We start from the raw sequence: 20,170 nt of genomic DNA, 5'->3' as shown, positions 1-20,170 counted from the left end.
TATATTTTTCCTACCTCCCTATTTGCATCCTGATTGAGAAGAATGGGGATTCTGATTGTTCCCAATGGGAGAGATTGAGTCTAGCAAGTTGCTAACTCTCTGTGAAGGAATGAATCTGCAGTTCTAACAGAGAAGCCCCACGATGAGATCAATACCAGTGACAGCCTCACGACTTGTAAGATATTGCCACACAGGTTATCAGAGGTCAATCTTGTAACCCAGCGTGAAGGGGTAGGTCTGTTCGTTCATTCACGTGTTCCTTGTACCTTAAATATTTCTTGTGTTCCTACTAAATCTGTGCGTGCAACCTTAGACACATAAAGACGAGAAAGATCTAGTTCTGGCCTAAAGATGCTCACGGTCTTGAATACAGATTAAACGAGAAAACGAGATGAGTGAAAACACTCTCCAAATTGAATCTACATAACCTAATAAGAATTAGTACCTTCAAAGGAAAATAAAATATTTAAAAAATAAAGGCCACCAGTTACAAGACATGATAATAACCACCTATTTTTTCTTCATTATATGGCCTTTATTCCTTCCATTTTAAAAGCCCACATTAGGTCTAAGTTTGGGTCTAATATTGCTTATGAAAAAGTATATTTGGTAGACGTTAATAATTTCTCTCAAGTCACAAGCCTGTTCTTCACAGCAAAGGAAGAAGAGATTTCCTGAAATGAAACTTTTGACCAAAAATTAAAATATTTTTTAAAACGAAGATAACTTTCAGCAATTATCTGTGAAGGTTAAGCATCTTTACAGACAGACTCGTATATGGCACCATGCTGAGTGTCACCCTGAGGACTGACCCAAGGTCAGAAGCCAGTGCTCTTTCCAGTATGGGAGGTGACCACACTGTCTTAGCCGGTCATGAACTGAGCTCAGCAAACACGTGTAGGGTGAATGAAAGGAGCAGCCTGAGGCCGGGGAAGGAAGTTTTCTGCCTCTTGGAGGGGATCAACCATCCATGATGGAACCAGTGATGAGGGCCAGAGTAACCCTATTTCTAAACAAATGATCAACATGATGCATCATGGGAGTGGGACCTGTCTGAAGAATCTAGAACTCTGCTGGGGAAAGTTGAGTATAAACTAACGTCGACTGAGCAGGCGAGCTGTGCAACAATGGAGCCAGCCACAAGGAACACGGGCACTCCCTGGCAGGGAAGTGCCAGGGGTCAGGCTGAGTCAGCACCGGTGCCACTCACAGGCCACCCCAGGTAGATGCTGCAGTAGAAGACTGGGCCCATTCCATGGAGGAGCTTACAAGCTACTCAAGGACTAAATTATGTATCATCCACGGATCCACCCAGAAAGGTTTGCGGGGGAGGAGAAACATGAGCTTGGCAGGGGAAAAGTCTGGACGGGTCAAGAAGAGATGCTGTCAATAGGGACAGAGGGAAGCCCTGGATTGATCCGAGGACCCCACTGCTCCCGGGGAGCTGGGAGCCAGACTACAGAAGGCCTTGAACGCCGGGTCTGACCAAGTCCATGAGTGAGACAGCCTTCATTTATCTTGTGCTCATGGTTCAGAAACCGTAAGTCATGCAATAAAATGAAAAATATTGCCAAGGAGAATAACATTCCCTAGAAAATTCCCCAATCTTTTCATTAACTCATCAAGTATTTACTGAATACCAGGGACTTTTTTCAGATACTGAGGATGTATAGAAAACACTCTAGAGAATGAGAAAGATGCTCTAGAGGGTAGAGGAAAACACTGAAGGGGATAAATAAATAAAATGCATATTATGTGGGAAAGTGATAAGCACTAAGAAAGAAAACTAAAGCAAGGAAAGTAATTTAAATACAAGGGAGGGCATGGAGGCAGTGTAGAAACATCAGATAGGTTACTTCCTGTAAGCCTTTGGAGCAAAGACCAGAACAGAAGGAAGGGAAGGAGTCAGTAGCCGGGATCTCTGGAGGTAGGGCATGCCAGAAAAAGGTAAGTGTAAGTGCAAAGGCCCTGGGGTGGAAGGCATCCAGAGTGTGTGAGGAACAAGGAGGCCGGGGTGGCCAGGGCAGAAAGAGCCAAGAGCAGGCAGCTAATGAGGATAAAGCTGTAAAGCCTGGAAACAAGGAGCTGAGACCCCAGACGGAGGGAGCGTTACCAGAATGTCATCAAACACTCTGGTGACGTGGAGTAGAACCCAGCTTTCTGTGACAGCACAGCATCACTTTTAGACTTATTTCTGCTCACGTCACACAACAAAGAAATCCATTCACAAATTCGGGTTCCTTCCTAACACCACGAAGGGATTTAGCAGGTCCGTTTTTAGAAGTCACTAAGGTTGCAAAGTCCTCTTTAGCCCTCCTTGGACATTAGGAAGGTTCTTTTAGGAAATCCGTAAAGCACCCACCTCTGACGTTGATGGTGAGACCCAAGGGCTTCCATCCTGTCCAAGTGCTATAAGAGGAAGAGGAACGGGCGAGAAGCAGCCCAGCCTGCTGGGCACACAAGAGCCAATTTAGGGAGGTGGGTTTCTCTTAAGTACAAACTCTGAAACAATGCACTTCTTCAGCTATGAATGTCATGCGCCCGTAAGTGGCAGGCGGGGGGCTGGGACATCCCTGTCTAGTTCCCGTGCCCTGACTCCTAATGAGACGAAGAGGAAAATTGGAGTTGAGGCCAGTTTGAGACCACCTCCGCTAACTTGAGCCTATAATGATTTCAATGTGGGATCTAAAGTGACACAGCCTGGAATGGGTCATAAAAACGGCTGGAAAAGGTGGCCTCTGTCCTCGCCATCACTGTCGGGAGGAGAAATCGCCAGGTCCCAGGAGTGCCCTTCAGCAACCTAAAACCTTGGGTCTTTACCAAAAAAAAAAAAAAAAAAAGCCAAGTCTGGTTAACAAACACGAAGATTGTTTTTAGGAACGGACCCACGGCAAGTGCATTTGGCAAAATGACATCACCTTGAAACCCGAAGTGAAATAAATGGAAGAATTTACAAGCCAAGGCAAATGTTCAAAGGGAGACTCAGACACAAGGAACAGATGGCTGATGAGAGAGCCGAAGAGCATTCTGCCAACACCCACAAAATGCAGATTTTTTAAGTGCCATGAAGGCTGTTTATGGTCTGAGCACCCAGGAATCGGCTGCATGGGCTCCACGCACTGAGAAGTTCTCTCACAAAGTCCACACTGCATCATGGAAGGGACAGCGTGCGTACCTCTGCCTAGGGAATTTTATTTTTCATGCAAACATCACCGCTACCTTGTAAAAGCCAGTCAGATTCTTTCCACCTTTTATTTTCAATGCGAAAAGGAGCTGATGATTTGCCTGTTGAAATTGCAAGAAAAACGGAAAGAAAGGGCCACCCTCGTCACACACTCTCCTGTCTATTTCTAGGGGGTTATCCCAACCCTTAGTGATCTTGGAACTACGAAAATTTCTTTAAAGTCCAATTATAGGGGGTCCAGAAAGAGTACTGTATTTTTTCACCTCTTACAAACATCTTTGCAAAAATATTCTAAACCATTCCTTCCATATTTAATGAAGAATGTTTAGGGTGAATATTAATCAGCATCCGTAGCATAGATTGAAGTATGCCTATAGTAAATGAAGGAAAATTTGAGGCACTGAGCTGCTAGCAGTCACTCAGGGAGAAAATAAGGAGAGAGCATGTATTATCATTGAAATTTTCTCATTAGCTATTATTTCTGATCCCTTCAGATACTTTCTTAGACCAGAATTATTTTTAAGAAAAACCCCCAGCAAAATCAAATTACACATATATATCACAATTAAAAATTATTCTACCACTACTTCTAAAACCCAAATCAAGTTGCAGTACAGCAGAGGCTAAAAATTTATCAAAATGTCAGCCATTTGAGCAGTCAGTTCACCTCTTTCTCTCTCACGGAATCTATTTTGGTGCCTACACAAATAAGTGTGTTTGTTGGTTTTAACAGATAGATAGAGGGATGGGTGGCTGGATGGATTGGTGGATGGACGATATTTGGTCAAGTTTCGAAGTAAGTACTTGATTTTTAGAGAGACATCCTCACATATGGAACAATATCCCCACTAATAGGAAAGACGGCAATAATAAGCAGTTTCAAGAAAAGCATTTCATATATACAATCTTGTAACACACACACACAAACTTAGAGATTCTACAATTAATGTCTTGGGAAGGAAGACCATTCTTTACCAGACTCAGTCCTGGTTTCATTATCAAGTTGATAAATAACCTTAAGATTTCAAGGTCACATTGGAGATTCTTATGTCACTCACCCTGGGAGTGGGCTGCTGAGATCCTCTGTGTGTTTGAGGCAGACAGGCTATTGATTCTGGGGAAGATACCTGGGTCTGTAAAAAAACAGCATTAAATGCTCAGTTCCGAATGCTTCTCTTCCCAATGAAGAGACGCTTCATTGCACAAAAGCATTTCTCAAAAATAAAACACCTCTTATTTGGAGATATTATGGTGCATTTCGATAGTTGTGGAATTAAAAACAAATTCCTACATATACATTTGGTAATTGATATAACCTTTCCCCATTTGGATAAATATAGTCTTTATATTTGTCCAGGTTGTCATCATATAACAAATGCTCACATATAATGAGATGCCCCAAATGTACTGTGATTTTATATCATTTTTAGAGGAAAATTATCTTTGGTTCTTGAAAATTTCCTTTTATGTGAATATTAGTGATTGCCAATATTTATAAAACACAGCACTAAGTATCCCAAAGCCATATTATTTATTGCTTCTCGGAATATCTAGATATGCTTTCAGAACAGCTTTCTGGTCAAAATAAGGATGGACAGACAGGCTGTCAAGAAAGATAACTCCTAATTAGGAAGGTTGAACTACTATTTTTTGAGATTTCAGATTCATTAAAACTGGTTAAGTCAAATGAGTCTATATTTAATATAATGATAATTGTTTTGTCTTTTCATTTCTGAAGTTTGAAAGTTTTATTATTCCCTCTATATGAATAACAAATATTGTTTCCATTGACCTTTAAGGAGAACGAGGAATTTAACATTAACTATCTACTAAAAAGGAGTGTGTGACGTAACTGTGTGAATTGACAAAAACCACTCTAAACTCTAAAGGCTTCAAAATTGCGAAAATTGTGAAAGATAAATAAAAATGAAAATTTAAAAGAAGTAAAAAGTAAAGAATGGCTAGACAATAGTCTTCTAAAGGAATCTTCTCACGCGTTTCTGATATATCCTCGATATTTTAGAAACATGAAGAATTTCTTATTACTCTTATTCTGGACCCGGTAGTACCATGACTTGTTTTATCTTCCATTCTTACTGAAAACATTAGCAGACATCTTTCCTATAGTGTAAAAATTAAGGGGTCCCTCCAAATTTAGGGTCCTATTGTTGAATGAAGTGCCATGAACCAAGCTTCTAGAATTAGAACCTGATGTTTGTGATCTATTATACTCTGTAAACGGACTAAACTCATGTTCTTAGCAGCTAATTTGTCACAACCCCAAAACAAAAGCAATTAAAGGAAAGGCTTCAGCACTGGAGATGCATCCAGGAGCTAAAATTATTTTATTGCTATATTATTTTAATCTTAAAACTGGACCATTTTTGTTTACCGACGAGAAAACAGGGAAGAAAAAGAAAAGACTCACTTAACAGGAATTCATAAGTTCACAAAATACCAGAGACGATGATGATCATCACTCTAAGGTTAACACTAGTTTAAGAGGAATGGAGAAACTTCTCTGATAAGTGCTGTGACTGAACAAGCCCAACCTGAGCACCACAGAGTAGTGTCTTCAGCAACCATGGGCCCACCACATTGTTGCCTGTGTTCAACATGGCTGATTGTACACGCATGACGTCCATTGCCTTGTTGGACTGACTGAGTTTAGGGTCTGGGGCACCTCAGTGGGCCGTGTGAGCCACTATCCGTCACACCAGGCTCTCAGCAATGTCACACCTTTACTTCAAGTGCCAAAACTTCAAACTCAGGCAGAGTCAGGAGAGTACTTCCTGTCTCGTATACAGCACAACTGCTAACAGTCATGAAGCATCGTTTAGACAGTATCCTGCAAGCATGCTTATGAAATGCAATCTGGTAAGTGGATAACAGCATATGTATGTGTTTACCTAAATGTGCACATATACATTTTTTCTCATTCAACAAATGTTTGTTGAGCTCTTCCTAAGCCCCCAGAACTGCTCTGGGCATCGAGGACCACAGCAAACAAATGGATAGAAACGCCTGTCAAAAGGAACTTGCATTCAACTGAAGGAAGACAGACAGACAGACAATAAACAGATAAAGAAATCGGCCCTGTAGGCTATAGCAAGTAAGGACATCGGCTTTTACAGCACATGAAGCCATCTGAGGGTTTTGGCGGGAGTTCACAGGAGCAAGCTCACATCTATGGGAGCTAGTCTCTGGAGGCAGCCCGGCTCCGCCTCTTTGTGGACATGTGGCTGCTCCCAGCGACTGGTGGGATGGATTTTCCCTCCCCTTGCACCTGGGCAGCCCTGTGACCTGCTTTGACTCACAAAATGTGACAACACTGAAATTCTGGGACTTCCAAACCCAGGTGTTAAAAGGACAGCCAGTTTCAGCTTCCTGTTTTTTAGAAGACAGCCACCACCATTTAGGAAAGATGGGTACCCTGCCAGAGAGAGAGGGAGGAAGATGGAGAGAGAGAGAAACAGAGACGGACACAGAAACAGAGACAGAGACAAAGACAGAGAGCAAGAGAGAGAGGGAGGGAGAGAGAAACAGAGAAAGCGAGAGACACAGAGAGAGGGGGACATAGAAAGAGAGAGGCAGAAAGAGAGGGATAGAGAAAGACAGAGACAGACAGACAGAGACAGGGAGAGAGAGTCTGAAGCCATCTTGGATGTACCAGAGTCAGCCAGCTCACAGCTAGCACAGTCACACGACTGAGCCTTGGGGAGACCAACAAAAGAATCCTGCCCCCACGGGAGCCCCAACCAACCCTTAGAAATCATACCACATTGTTGTTTGAAGCCACTAAGATCCAGGGCACTTTGTTACCCAGCCATAGATAACTGAAACCCTGTTCAGGATCACTCCGGCTCTTGTGTTAAGACTAGACTATGTGGGAGTGTGTTGGAGCCAAGGGGCAGTGCAAGCAATGACTTTGACCAGAGGCAAGCCTGGCTGGGACCTGGGTAGTCATAAATTCGTAGATGGTGAGAAGAGGTCAGATTCTGGAAAGAGAGAAAGGTATTGCAATATGATTCCATTTATATAGAGTTCCAATATAGGCAGAACTCATCTACAGCTTCCTCCGGCTATATCCTGAAAGCAGGGCCAACACGATTGCTGACAGATCATACGCGAGGTGTGACAAAAAGACAAGTCGAGGACAAAGTCAACCTCACCACTCGACAGCTCATTCTTCCTCAAAAGCATCAGCACAAACGTCCAAATTCTACATCGGCAGGTGCACAGTCTTGGAGTTATGAGGCAAATTGCTCCCGACAGTGGCCGTGCAGGAGGTTCTTGCACTCAGAAGCTGAAGTGTGCCGATGCTGGAAGCGAGCAGAGCCGTCAGGAGTCACCTGTCACCTGAGAACCCACAGGTAATTAGGAATTCCTTACAACTCCACATACAGGTGCTGAGACCACGAGGCAGGCAGCAAGGAAAGCTCATTATCTGAGACCCTTCCAGAGTCAGCCAACAGTTTCGTGGAGATGAACGTTGATGGTGGTTTCTTTCTAAAAGCTGAACAATGGCCCAGGTCCTTTCTCATTCTCAAGAAGCGGGTTCTCTTTATTTGCTCACAGAGCGGACGCAGCATTGACGGGGAGAGGAGCCGTCAGAGAGAACCTGTGAGGGCAGCGTCATCGGGGACTTTAACCTGTAGATAGTCGTCAAGCCCCAGTTCACTTCTCTCTGGATGTTGCTCCAGGGAGAACGGCCTTCGCTTGCTGGGGCAGCCAGATTTGCTGACGTCTGAGCGGCAGCGGTCAGAAGGAAGGAGAATCTCACCCCCATGGCTCCTTGCTGCCGCTCAGACCCCTTCCTTGTGTCTCCTGATCAAGTTCTGGTTCCACAAGATGCTCAATTCCAGGGCATCCAGCTGGAGCTCTGCCCACCTCATTGAGGAAGCAGCTCCATCATCCCTTTGGTTTTCCCTGTGAGTCATTCATTCAGTAGATGAGCCTTTACTGAGCATCCACTGTGTGCCCGGCCACACTCTGGTTACTAGATATCCAAAAGGAGCTCTTCTTGATTAAGAGTTGGGAAAATTGAAGTTCAGATCTGGCTCTTTGAAGACTAGCAGTTGGTAAAATTATCTGGCATGCTGTGTCTTTCCAAGAGCCACCTTGATGGTCCCAAGAACCATTCACAAACTCCCTTTTTTGTTTGTTTGTGTTTTTTTTGAGGAAGATTAGCCCTGAGCTACCATCTGCCACCAATCCTCCTCTTTTTGCTGAGGAAGATTGGCCCTGAGCTAACATTTGTACCCATCTTCCTCTATTTTTATATATGTGGGACGCCTGCCACAGCATGGCTTGCTAAGGGGTGCATAGGTCCACACCTGGGATCTGAATCGGCGAACCCCAGGCCACTGAGGCAGAACATGTGAACTTAAATACTGTACCACCGAGCTGGCCCCCACAAACTCCCTTTTAAGAAATCTCTTCTCTAATATGGTTCATAAGATGATAAAAATGTTCTTTATTTTCCATTCTAATACTTTTCTCCTTTCTTTTCTCCTCCTAACTCTCCTCTCCTCTCCTGCAATAGCATTCATTCAGAGCCTGACAAGTGCTGGTTCTGAATCTCATGCTATGTGGCGGGTGAAAAGATGGGTCTCCCTTGACTGCACAGTGGAGCACACCTCCAGGAACAACACAAAGCCAACTGGGTTCTAAAACCACCACGGACTCGCTCTGTGAAGTGCGCAGGTGCTCTGCAGACATCAGCGTTGTTATTATCAATAACAGGATTTAAGACTAGAGTAAAAGGCCTACTGAGGATTCAGGTTGGGTGCAATTAATCTGATTTTGAAGTACACTGGAACGCCTCTGGGAACCAGTGTTGGTCACTGCCCTGTGCTCAGAGACCCTGCGTTCTAGGAAGTGTTGAATGGGTGATTCACACGAACGCTTGTTCACACCACCAAGATACGTCTCCTTTCTCATCTTCCCCACTTTGGGTTGGTAGGAGATGCTCCTCAGCAGGTTGGCTCCTGCAGCCCACAGGCTGAGATTCGAGGCGAAGGAAGTCAGGGTTAGCTTGACCACTGGGTAGAACGGCTTAATCGCAAATGAATTTCTCACAAATACTTGCCATTGGTCACCAGGTGCCTGGAGAGGGCAAATCCACTCCCACCAGTGAAGAGACAACTCAGAGTCCAGACGGCCTGACGGCTGATTGGGGTGGAGGTGTTCTGCCATTGATATCTGCAGCAAGGGGAGGGGAGGGCGCCAAGGAGAGGATGGGCATACCCCCAACCACTGCCAGGGCTGGTGTGCAAAATAGCAAAGAATCACTTTCAGAAAGAAGCCCTGGGGTTCATTACTCAAAGTCAGGCGGTCAATCATTAGCAGATCCAAAAGTGGAGCTCGAAGTTCCTAACAACAAATGGGACAGTTAGACACTGGAGCTGGGTTACTGCTGAGGACCCTGGCTCTCAAACTGAAGCCTGTATCAGAATCACCCAGGGCGGGGGGCAGCTTGTGACAAACAGACCGCCGGCCCCCAGCCCAGAGTTTCTGATTCGGCAGGTCTGCAGTGGGCCTGGGAGTTTGCATTTCTAAGAAGTTCCCAGGGGTGCTGGACTGGTCCAGACCACTCCTGACAAACCACTGGATTGGGATGTATTCTTGTCTCATAACGGTGCAGAACCTATCCCAACACATTTAAGAAAGCCCCAGTTTGCTAACGCTCTCACACTTGTGCACAGAAGTTCTGTTAAATCGTTGCCTCGTCAAGAGAGTCTACTCACTCTAGTCGAGGGCTGGGTGTTAAGACACAAGTGCCGAGGAGCTGGTGAAAAGGGGCTAAATTTACACCAAAACGATCTCATCTTAGACCTTTGGAGTGGCTCCCGAACCATGGAAAGAATGACCGTTCCATCTGTGAAAGGCAAGATCTATGCACAGAATTATTTGGTAATATAGAAAAATCAGTAAGGTGATAATAAAATATTTAGGGATCAATCAATATATATATATTGATTCAATATAATTCAACCAGCAGCCCAAAGTTTCACTTTCAAGGGGGCCATTCCCACCATGGACAGACATTCATTCTTTTGTGGCCAATCAAATCCCACATTGTCTGATGAAAATGCCACTAAGGACTGCGGTGTGACTGAGTTTCCGGGAGGTGACATATGGCCACGTGCGTTTGAGTTGCTCACAATCCACGTGACCTGGTTTCATCACTTCAAGGGCGTTCTTTCCAGGATTTCTGAAGTTCAAGTAATTAAGTGGGTGAAAAGCTTATAGGTTAAATTTAACCCAGCATCTCATGCCAGCAGCCACAATCACACATCCACTGGAATCGAGTCACTGATAGAAACCACAGTCTTGTGCAACATGGTTTTAGGAAGAAAATGTGAAACTATGAAGGGAAAAATTGTAAAACTGGACACACTGAAGTCCACAGATACATGCATGAATCTGCAACAGGCTGGCCACATTTCAGTCTTAATTTCTGTTTTTCTTTAATTTTCTCCATTGTCATTTCCCTAAAGCATGCCTTGTCTACACTTATTTGTCCTCTCTGTTGACAAATTGTTAGAGCAATCACCTTAAATTCATTTTGGATTTCATTTCAAGTGGCCCTTCTCCTTTTCATGTTAAAAAGGGTCTTGCCTCATTTCAGTTTTATTTTTTTCTCACCTCTCCGTGAACAATCTCCTCCTTGGTCAGCTCTTCAGGAACAATATTGAGCCAAGGATGTGTTTGCCTTAATGCAGGCAAGCCAAACAGGAGCTCCGAGGCCAACAGAGTCCCCAGGCCCAGATGAAAGGCCAGGAGGCTTTCTCACAGCTTGGTGCGAGCTGCACCGACCCTCCTGGAGGTGGAAACCAGGTTCCAAATTCACCTGAAGTGTCCTTCTACAAAAAGGTTTCTACTGAAAATATTTCCATGGAGCAGAAAGCAATCATCAGGAAGGGACTTTCAGAACTGAGAGTCACTTTATGCCATTTTTTTTAAGTTGAAAATTTAGAAAGAAGCCATTTTATTATCAGTATACACACAAATGTTGTGTTCTATGGTTTATAGGTTGTCTTGTTTTGATTAAAGACTTCATTTCTTTTAAAGCAGTTTAGGTTCACGACAAAATTGAGAGGAAGGTACAAAGATTTCCCACAGCCTCTCCCACAACATCACTCACCAGAGTGGTACATTTGTTACCAAGGAGGAATCTACATTGATAGAAGTCCACTGTTTACCCTACAGCTCATTCTTGCGCTGTACATTCTATGGGTTTAGACAAATGTATAATGACATAGATCCAACATTATAATATCATGCAGAATATTTTCACTGTCCTACAAACCCTCTCTGCTCCACCTATGGGTCCCTCCACCCCACCTCCTGCTCCAGCACCCACTGATCTTTTTATTGTCTCCATAGTTTTGCCTTTTCTAGAATGTCATACGGTTGGGATCATACAGTATGTAGCCTTTTCCGATTGGCTTCTTTCACTTAGCAATATGCATTTAAGGTCCTTCTATGTCTTATCATGGCTTTATAGCTCATTTCTTGTTAGTGCTGAATAATATTCCGTTGTCTGGATGGACCACAGTTTCGTTATCCATCCACCTACTGTAGGACCCCTTGTTTCTTCCAAGTTTTGGCAATTATGAATGAGGCTGCTATAAACATCCACGTGCAGGTTTTTGTGTGGACATAAGTTTTCACCTCCTTTGGGTAAATAACAAGCAGCTTGACTGCTGGATCATATTGTAAGAGAACGTGTAGTTTTATAAGAAACTGTCAAACTGTCTTCTAAAGTGGCTGCACCATTTTGCATTCTTGTACTTGGTGTTCCACATCCTCGCTAGCATTTGAAGCCAGTGTTCTGGATTTTGGCCATTCTAATAGGTGTTTAGTGGTATCTCATTGTTATTTTAATTTGCATTTCCTTGATGACATATGACGTGCAGCATCTTTTCGTATGCTTATTTGCCATCTATATATCTTCTGTTAAGGTCTTTGGCCCACTTTTTAATTGGGTTGTTTGTTTTCTTATTGTTAAGTTTTGTGAGCTCTTTGTATATTTTGGATACCAGTCCTTTATCAGATGTGTCTTTTGCAAATATTTTCTCCCCATCTTGTGGCTTGTGTTCTAATTCTCTTGACATTGTCTTTCACAGAACAGAAGTTTTTAATTTTATAAAGACCAGCTCGTCCATTATTTCTTTCACAGATTGTAGTTTTGGCTTTGTATCTAAAAAGCCATTGCCATACCCAAGGTCATCTAGATTTTCTCTTATGTTATCTTCTGGGAGTTTTATAGTTTTATATTTTACATTTAGATCTGTGATCCATTTTAAGTTAATCTTTGTGAAGGGTGTAAGGGCTATGCCTAGGGTCACTTTTTTCTGCATGGATGTCTAGTTATTCCAGCACCATTTGTTGAAAAGATTATCCTTGCTCCATTGTATTGTCTTTGCTCCTTTGTCAAAGACCAGTTGACTATATTTATGGAGGTGTATTTCTGGGCTCTCTATTCTGTTCCATTCATCTGTTTGTCTATCCTTTCACCAATACCACACTGTCTGGATTACTGTAGCTTTACAAGCAGTCTTGAAGTTGGGTAGGGTCAGTCTTCCAACTTTGCTCTTCTCCTTCAAGATTGAGTGGCTATTCTGGGTATTTTATCTCTCCGTATAAACTTTAGGATCAATTTGTTGATATTCACAAAATAACAAGATCTCATTAAATCTATGGATCAAGTTAGGAAGAACTGACTTCTTGACAAATATCAGATTAGATAAATATGAGTCTTCCTATTCATGAACATGGAATATCTCTCCATTAATTGAGTTCTTCTTTGATTTCCTTTATTAGAGCTTGGCAGTTTTTCCGATATGGACCTTGTACATATTTCATGAGATTTACATCTGAGTATTCTATTTTGGGAGGTGCTAGTGTAAATCGTATTTTCTTTTTAGCTTCAAATTCCACATTTTCATTGTTGATATGTAAGGAAACAATCAACTTTTATATATTAACCTTGTATCCTGCAACCTTGCTATAATTGCTGATTCATTCCAGGATCATTTTTGTCAATTCTTTCAAATTTTTTTCCATAGACAATCATGTCATCTGCAAACAAAGACAGTTTTATTTCTTCCTTCCCAACCAGTATACCTCTTATTTCCTCTTCTTGTCTAATTGCATTAGCAAAGACTTCCAGTACCATGTTGAAAAGAAGTGGTGAGAGGGGACATCCTTGCCTTGTACCTGATCCTAGTGGGAAAGCTTCAAGTTTCTCACTATTAAGTATGATGTTAGCTGTAGGTTTTTGTAAACGGTCTTTATCAAATTGAGAAAGTTCTCCCCTATTCCTGCTTTACTGAGAGTTTTTTCATGAACCACTTCTGGCTTTTGTCAAATGCTTTTTCTGCATCCTGTGATATAAACATGTGATTTTTCTTTTCTAGTCTGTTGATGTCATGGATTACATGAACCGATTTTCGAATGTTGAATCAGCCTTGCATACCTGGGGTAAATCCCGCTTGGTCATATTGTATAATTCTTTTTATAGTTTCTTGAATTTGATTTGCTAATATTTTGTTGAAGCTTTTTGCTTCTATGTTCATGAGAGATACTGGTCTGTAGTTTTCTTATAATGTACTTTATATCTTTTTTTTTTTAAATTCACTTTATTGTCTTTTTTTTTTAAGATTTTATTTTTTTCCTTTTTCTCCCCAAAGCCCCCCAGTACATAGTTGTATATTCTTCATTGTGGGTCCTTCTAGTTGTGGCATGTGGGACGCCGCCTCAGCGTGGCTTGATGAGCAGTGCCATGTCCGCACCCAGGATTCGAACCAACGAAACACTGGGCCGCCTGCAGCAGAGCGCGCGAACTTAACCACTCGGCCACGGGGCCAGCCCCTGTACTTTATATCTTTACTAAGTAACATTGATATTGGAATTGGTGGACTAATGTTCGCTAGTCACAAGGAAGGGTTTCATCTCCACACATTTGTTGTACATATTGAGTAATTTCATGTTCTACCCTATGCAGGTGGTGCGACAATATGACTAGGTTCACAGGCTGTGAAGACAGGCTGGGTTTGGACACGGGTTCATGCCGTGCTAATTGGTTACCTCAGGGCGAGTGAGTTATTGATTGTCCTAAGCTTCCATTTCCTTACTTGCAAAATGGGCTTGCTAAAAAATGGTAGGTATACCATTTCACAGGATTTGTGTGACGATTAATTGGGATTATCCATGCACAATGCTTGAAATATCATATTAAATAAATATGTAGTGTTATCATTTTAGTCATTTGCTTAGCCCGTATCTTACTGCCTTAATATACGATAACTATTTTTCCTCTTATTACAATATTTTATGTAGGACACTTTTTTTTATTTTTAGTTCATTCTCTGAAGACTCTTCCCATAGTGCTGTAAATATCACAGATGGTTGCCTGTAAAATAACACGTTTAAATTCGGCTGTGGTTTGTTTCTGTATAAAGTAATGTTAACATTCCCTAAAAAGCCATAACATGCAGAACTCTAATGGCAACATTACAGGTGAACAGGCGCTTACATTTGCACAGTGGTTTCCAGTTTATGAATCAGTGGGTCTACACAGGCAGTCTTCTGAGTAAAGGGTTTTCTGTAGAGTGTGTCTGTTTTCACATTGTGCATTTTTACTTTTCTGGTTGTTTCTTCTCTGTTTTTAGATGATTATACACCTGGAATTGGAAGGAACACCAGCATCCACCTAGGTGAGCCTCCTTTTGAAAACTGAAATCCCTGGTTGGGGAATTGGATGGGAGGCAGGGGGAGGGGGTGGCGTCCAGTTTAGGCTTACACACTTCCAAGTTACCAAAGGTCAGCCTGGACCAAGGATACACCTTTAGTTAGAAAAAAAACAAAAACAAAAACCAAAAAACCCTCATGTTGATCTAAAATTTACTTCTTTGTAGCTTCTTCGCATTGGTCTTAGTTCTGGTCTTGGAAGCAACTTAGGATAAATATGAAATACACATGAAATATGTTTATTAGAACATGAAATATATATATGAAATCTGCGCAAGAACCCCAAGTGTCTGAGGCCACTTACACTCCCCTTCGACTTATCTTCCTAGACTCAGCTAAGCCTGTCTGAGTCTTTCCTGGGTAGAAGTTTCTAGAGCCTTACTATCCAGCCCACCTTTCATTTTAAAAAAGGACTACATTTTCCTCGGTGTCTTGAAACCTCCACAAACTCTTGTAAGCCGTCTACCAAAATCTTTCCCACTCTTGCTGGCGTAAATAGTCGTATACACACGCATGTCCATATGGATAAAGCTGCTTTCAGTTCTTCTTTGAATACAGGGGGGGACCAGAAATCATTAACATCCAATTCACTCTTAATTTCTTCCATTTCTGCGGAGACCATAAAGACTTACTTTCAGGTGGATGGTGATTCCTTTTTTCCCAAAAGCTCCACATTTCTAACGTTATTTAAGAAAACCACCTTTCCTAGGTCAAGACGTTCTACTGATCTTGCTTGGAAAGTGTTAAATGGAACTTCTGAGTCCACAGTCATGGGACCATTTTGTCTTTTCTCCAAAGAATGCAGTCCATCGATGAAGGTTTCCTGCAAATTAAACTTCCAGCCATCTCCAGCCCTCTGACAGAGTGGCCCCAAAAACTGCGCTGTCCAGCAGATTCAGAATGGCGTGCTCCTTGCACCCAGGTGTGAAGGCCCAGCCCTCCGGGCTCCTCTAGGAGGGCACAGCGAACGGTACTCTGGCCCAGACACCCCAGGGAGAAGAGAACAAACTGAAACAGCCTGCCTTCTTCCAAACAGTTTTGGTTACCTTATGCGCCCAGACAATTTTCTGGTGAAGAAAAAGTTCAGAACACAACATAGCGCCCTGAGTCATTCAGAAAAAGAATTTAATAAAACTATATACAACAAAATAAAACACACTTAAACAGCAAACATTCTTTGTCTTCATCTTTAAACGAATCTGTGCTGGGCACTTTCACGTAAGTTTCCTCTCACAACAAACTTACAAAACAGGCATCATCATCACCAGTTTCCCATAAACTCAGGGGGTTGAATTTAACTCACCTGCTCAAATCATCTGAAAAGTAACAAGATGAGGAGTCAGGCCCAGATTTTATTCCTCCAAGCCTGAGCTGGTTCCTCCGTCACTGCTGCTATGTGCGAGCATGCAAAGAAAAATTCAACACTGAACGGCGGCAAAAAAATTATCTTAATTTTGAAATCTAACTTGTAAAGTGCAGGTAATAAAAGACATTTCAGGGGCCGACCCCACAGCTGAGTGATAAAGTTCGCTCGCTCTGCTTCGGCAGCCCAGGGTTTCACTGGTTTGGATCCTGAGTGTGGACCTAGCACCGCTCATCAAGCCACGCTGAGGCAGCACCCCACCCAGCAGAACTAGAAGGACCTACAATTAGAATATACAACTATGTACTGGGGAGCTTTGGGGAGAAGAAGATAAGAAAAGAAGATTGGCAACAGATGTTAGCTCAGGGCCAATCTAAAAAGAAAAGAGTATTCGCTTCTAAAAAATATATATATATTTCATAATATCTACATTCTATCCTAGATCGTTCCATAATAATCCACTGTCTTAGATCCTTCTGTCTTTAATTTCCAAATATGCAATGATGAAAATGTTTCCTTAGCTTTAGAACAAGAGTTAAAATGCCACTTGGGAAAGGAATGGAGATGTGCAGAACAGCAAAAGGAAGAAAGACGGACGGCACGTATCCTATCGGAAGAAATCCATTCCCACATCCAGTAGGAGTAGAGCCGGCCACTTACAGAGACCACACTAGCTAAAACTAGCTCAGAAGACCAGAGACACAAGGGGACAAGCCCTCTCCTTTCTAGAAAAGCAAAGCCTTTCAGCCCTGCTTTCTGTAGGAAAAATTCTTAGTTCATTTTCACTCTGATTTTATTTAATAAAGAACAAGAACTTATTTTCTTTGTTTCCAGACTTGTGTTTCTATTTGTTGATTTCATTATTCTTCTTGAGTCATTTTAAGTCTATTTTTTTATCTCCCCAGACACACTATATTCTCCTTGGAGTCAGGGATCATGAGTCCTGCTTTTATATCATCCAAATGAAACTACCCACATGATGCATAACATACTTTGCATACAACAAGAATTTTAAAATGCTTATTACACTAATCACTTGACTGAAATGAATATTTTAGTTCTAAGTAATTAAGAAGCTTGGTACATAGTCGCATGCAAAAAATATTCCCTAATGGGACTTAAAATATAGTGTTAGAAAACACATTTTTCATCAATATCAGAAACCTCACCTCTTTTCTCTGATCAGCTTTGACCGACAGCCTGGTTTTTCTTCCCCTTGGAGCAGCCACAGACCGGAGTTTAGAAGCAGACACTGGGAAGAGACGTTTTAGAGTTAGCAAGGACCAACTTGCTCCTGTAGTAATAGAATGTAGCATTTGATATTACAAATTTTCATTACTCTATAAATAGAAAAGAATATGAATTCACATTGAGAGATATTACTTAATATTTAAGATCAAGCTTAACATTTGAACAGTAAATTCTTCCTTTTGGCATAAAACTGGAACTTTACAGTCCCTTCCACTACGCAAGATTTATTCTGATATTTCAGTATTTAATAATATGCTTTGTATACGTAAATGCTAGTAGATTTGTTATTTATCGTTGTATAAAAGTCAAAAATTATACCAGCATAGTTTAATTCTTAAAAGTCTGAGAAAAACTAAAGTTATTTTGGTAGAGACAAAAAATACATTTTATGCACACCATTTAAATATTCCAAAATTACAGTAAAGACTCTTGTAGACACCCATTTGGATCCCAGTCTTGTATTTCCTAGAAAATGGTGCTACTTTTCTTTTGTGAATATTCACGAACAGGCTGCTAAGCTGGGTGCCCAGATTCCTTCCTAGGAGACACCTTGGTCTCACCACACCGACAGATCTTTGATTATGAAATGACAATGGCGATTTCTAGGGGTAATTATGACACTTACATCACACTGGCCTATTTAGAAAACACAAAATAACCACTAAGAGTGGAGAGAAACGTTTTGAAGATAGACACTCTCAAAAACGATCCACAGCCTGTGAGTTCCCAGGATTTAAGTCCTGTTTACACATGGAAACGAATAGTTCAGAGTGAACATGCATCAGCCATGCCTTCCACAATAAGCAGCTCCAAACTGCTCCCTCATTGCTCCCTTACACCTGGAGCGCTGGGCCCTTCCCATGCACCCCTCCACGAGGCTTTCTTTCCCAGCAGGCTTTGCACACCATTCCCCTCTTTCAGGAGTTCTGCACGTACATGAAAAAGCAGGGGCCCCTTTTGCCCCAACACACCACCCCAAAATTTGCACCTGAATTTTTCCATTCTAAAAAAAAAGTCACTCTACTAACAACGTTTAAATCCTCTCTGGAAGTTAACATTCCACGTTACATGGATTCAATGCACAAGTTACTCAAGAAATTTGCAAGTTTGAACAACATTTCTTTAGACATTTTCATGGAAAGAGCACATAACAATATACGGGGGAACGTGAAAGATGATATTGCCTGTAAAACCCAGAACATAGGCTAGGGAAGAGAGCCTAGAATATTCCTGCAGGATATTAATGTGAATGCATAGTTAAAAAAGATGACACTCACCTAAAAATACTTTGACTCAGCATTTTGCCCAATGAAAAAGCTGTGAATATTAGCCTGCCCTGTTCACCATGTACCAACGTTGCCTAGACCAGTGCCTGGCATGGTGAACAGTCAATAAACATTTATGCAAGAATCCGAGAGGACCGAGTCCTAGAATACTCGGGACCCCAGAGAAGACACCATCCATCTCCAAACTATGAAGTTCTTATATGGGTCACTTAAACCAACCAATTTGTCTAAAAGTACCAGAAGACACCCAAGTTGTTGGTATGAGCTTCACTCACTTTCAAACTATTGATATATCCTACACATTTAAAAATTATGCTCCCATCAGCTAAATGATACTGTAGAGATGAAACCCACTGAGTGACGTTATTAGTGGTCATATGACTTGATGGAGTAAATTTAACTTAGAAAATTCCTGGCAGTCCTCCTTTAAAATCTCATGTTCTCAAACAATTTTGGGGAACATTGGTTTTTCATCCTTTAGGCTATTTATCGCATGTATCTGTGCACAGTTCTTAGCCAGAAGTAAACGCTCAACAGCTACTGAAATGAGTTTCTTCACTCTGGTGCGAAAGGAGCCCAGGAAAGGCACTGAGGGAAAAAGGGCATAGTTTTCTCTCACTCTGATCTGTGGCTCTGGATGGCTATTGCTGTCACTGAGGTTAGGACATTAAAGGAAAATATCAAACACATAAGCACTATTTTACAGTGCTTATTTTATTTAAAAATTATATAAAAAGTCAACATAATCTTAAAAAGACAATGTAAAAATCTTTAAAAGACAGCTCTCTGTAATACTAACCTAACTGTAGGGCAGATTATATCACTGCTTCTCAGATCTAATTGCAGAAAATGTAAGTATTTATCAAAATCCAGAAGGAAAAAAAAACAGGAAAAATACAAACTTTTAAATTTTATGTTCTGGAGATTTTGTTTGACTTCTGTTCCACCATCTTCCTCCTGAATCAGCTTCCAGAACTCCTCATAGTCGCTCGTGTTCTTCAAGATTCCACCTTTGGTCGATTCATTTTGCAACCCTATAATCTTATTTTCAAAGAGATTAATGTCTATATTTCAGAGTGACATTTTTAAAGGCTAATTCGAAATCAGCAGGTAATTGGAAATTTAAAATCCCATTTCTAAGCATCAGAGAATAACGTCTGGATAACTTGCAGCTGTCTAACTGAGAAAGGGTTCTTGCCAACAGTAATTGACACCAGGAAAGTGACACCTTTGAAAGTCTCTGTCCCTAAATCCTAGAGGTTCATTTGTATTTAATAATTAACGGGAACAATTTGAAGGGAGGTAGACTGTTTTGCTTGCTTTCTT

The 20,170-nt window shown here is 41.6% G+C and overlaps 1 protein-coding gene across 13 annotated transcripts in view; it reads right to left on the bottom strand.

The window, feature by feature from the left end:
• The window catches only part of LOC139080834 (uncharacterized), a 97,899-nt gene that overhangs the window by 32,773 nt on the left and 44,956 nt on the right, over positions 1-20,170 (bottom strand). For 10 of the 13 annotated variants that reach the window (XR_011535659.1, XR_011535657.1, XR_011535658.1 and 7 more), the window contains exons 4-6: positions 19,747-19,885; positions 17,477-17,559; positions 4,243-4,317 (exon numbers count right to left, since the gene is read on the bottom strand). Coding sequence is in view for 10 of the 13 variants with exons in the window: in XM_070603305.1 (XP_070459406.1) it covers positions 4,243-4,317; positions 17,477-17,559; positions 19,747-19,885 (297 nt within the window). In the remaining 3 variants the exon portion in view is untranslated. The remainder of the gene's footprint in view (positions 1-4,242; positions 4,318-17,476; positions 17,560-19,746; positions 19,886-20,170) is intronic. The other 3 variants (XM_070603308.1, XM_070603307.1, XM_070603312.1) reach the window with 1 other exon arrangement.

The sequence above is a fragment of the Equus przewalskii genome, chromosome 32, assembly GCF_037783145.1.
Source record: "Equus przewalskii isolate Varuska chromosome 32, EquPr2, whole genome shotgun sequence".
NCBI lineage: Eukaryota > Metazoa > Chordata > Mammalia > Perissodactyla > Equidae > Equus > Equus przewalskii.
The sequence above is the reverse complement of the archived record's forward strand: the minus strand, read 5'-3'. Positions and strand labels throughout refer to the sequence as shown.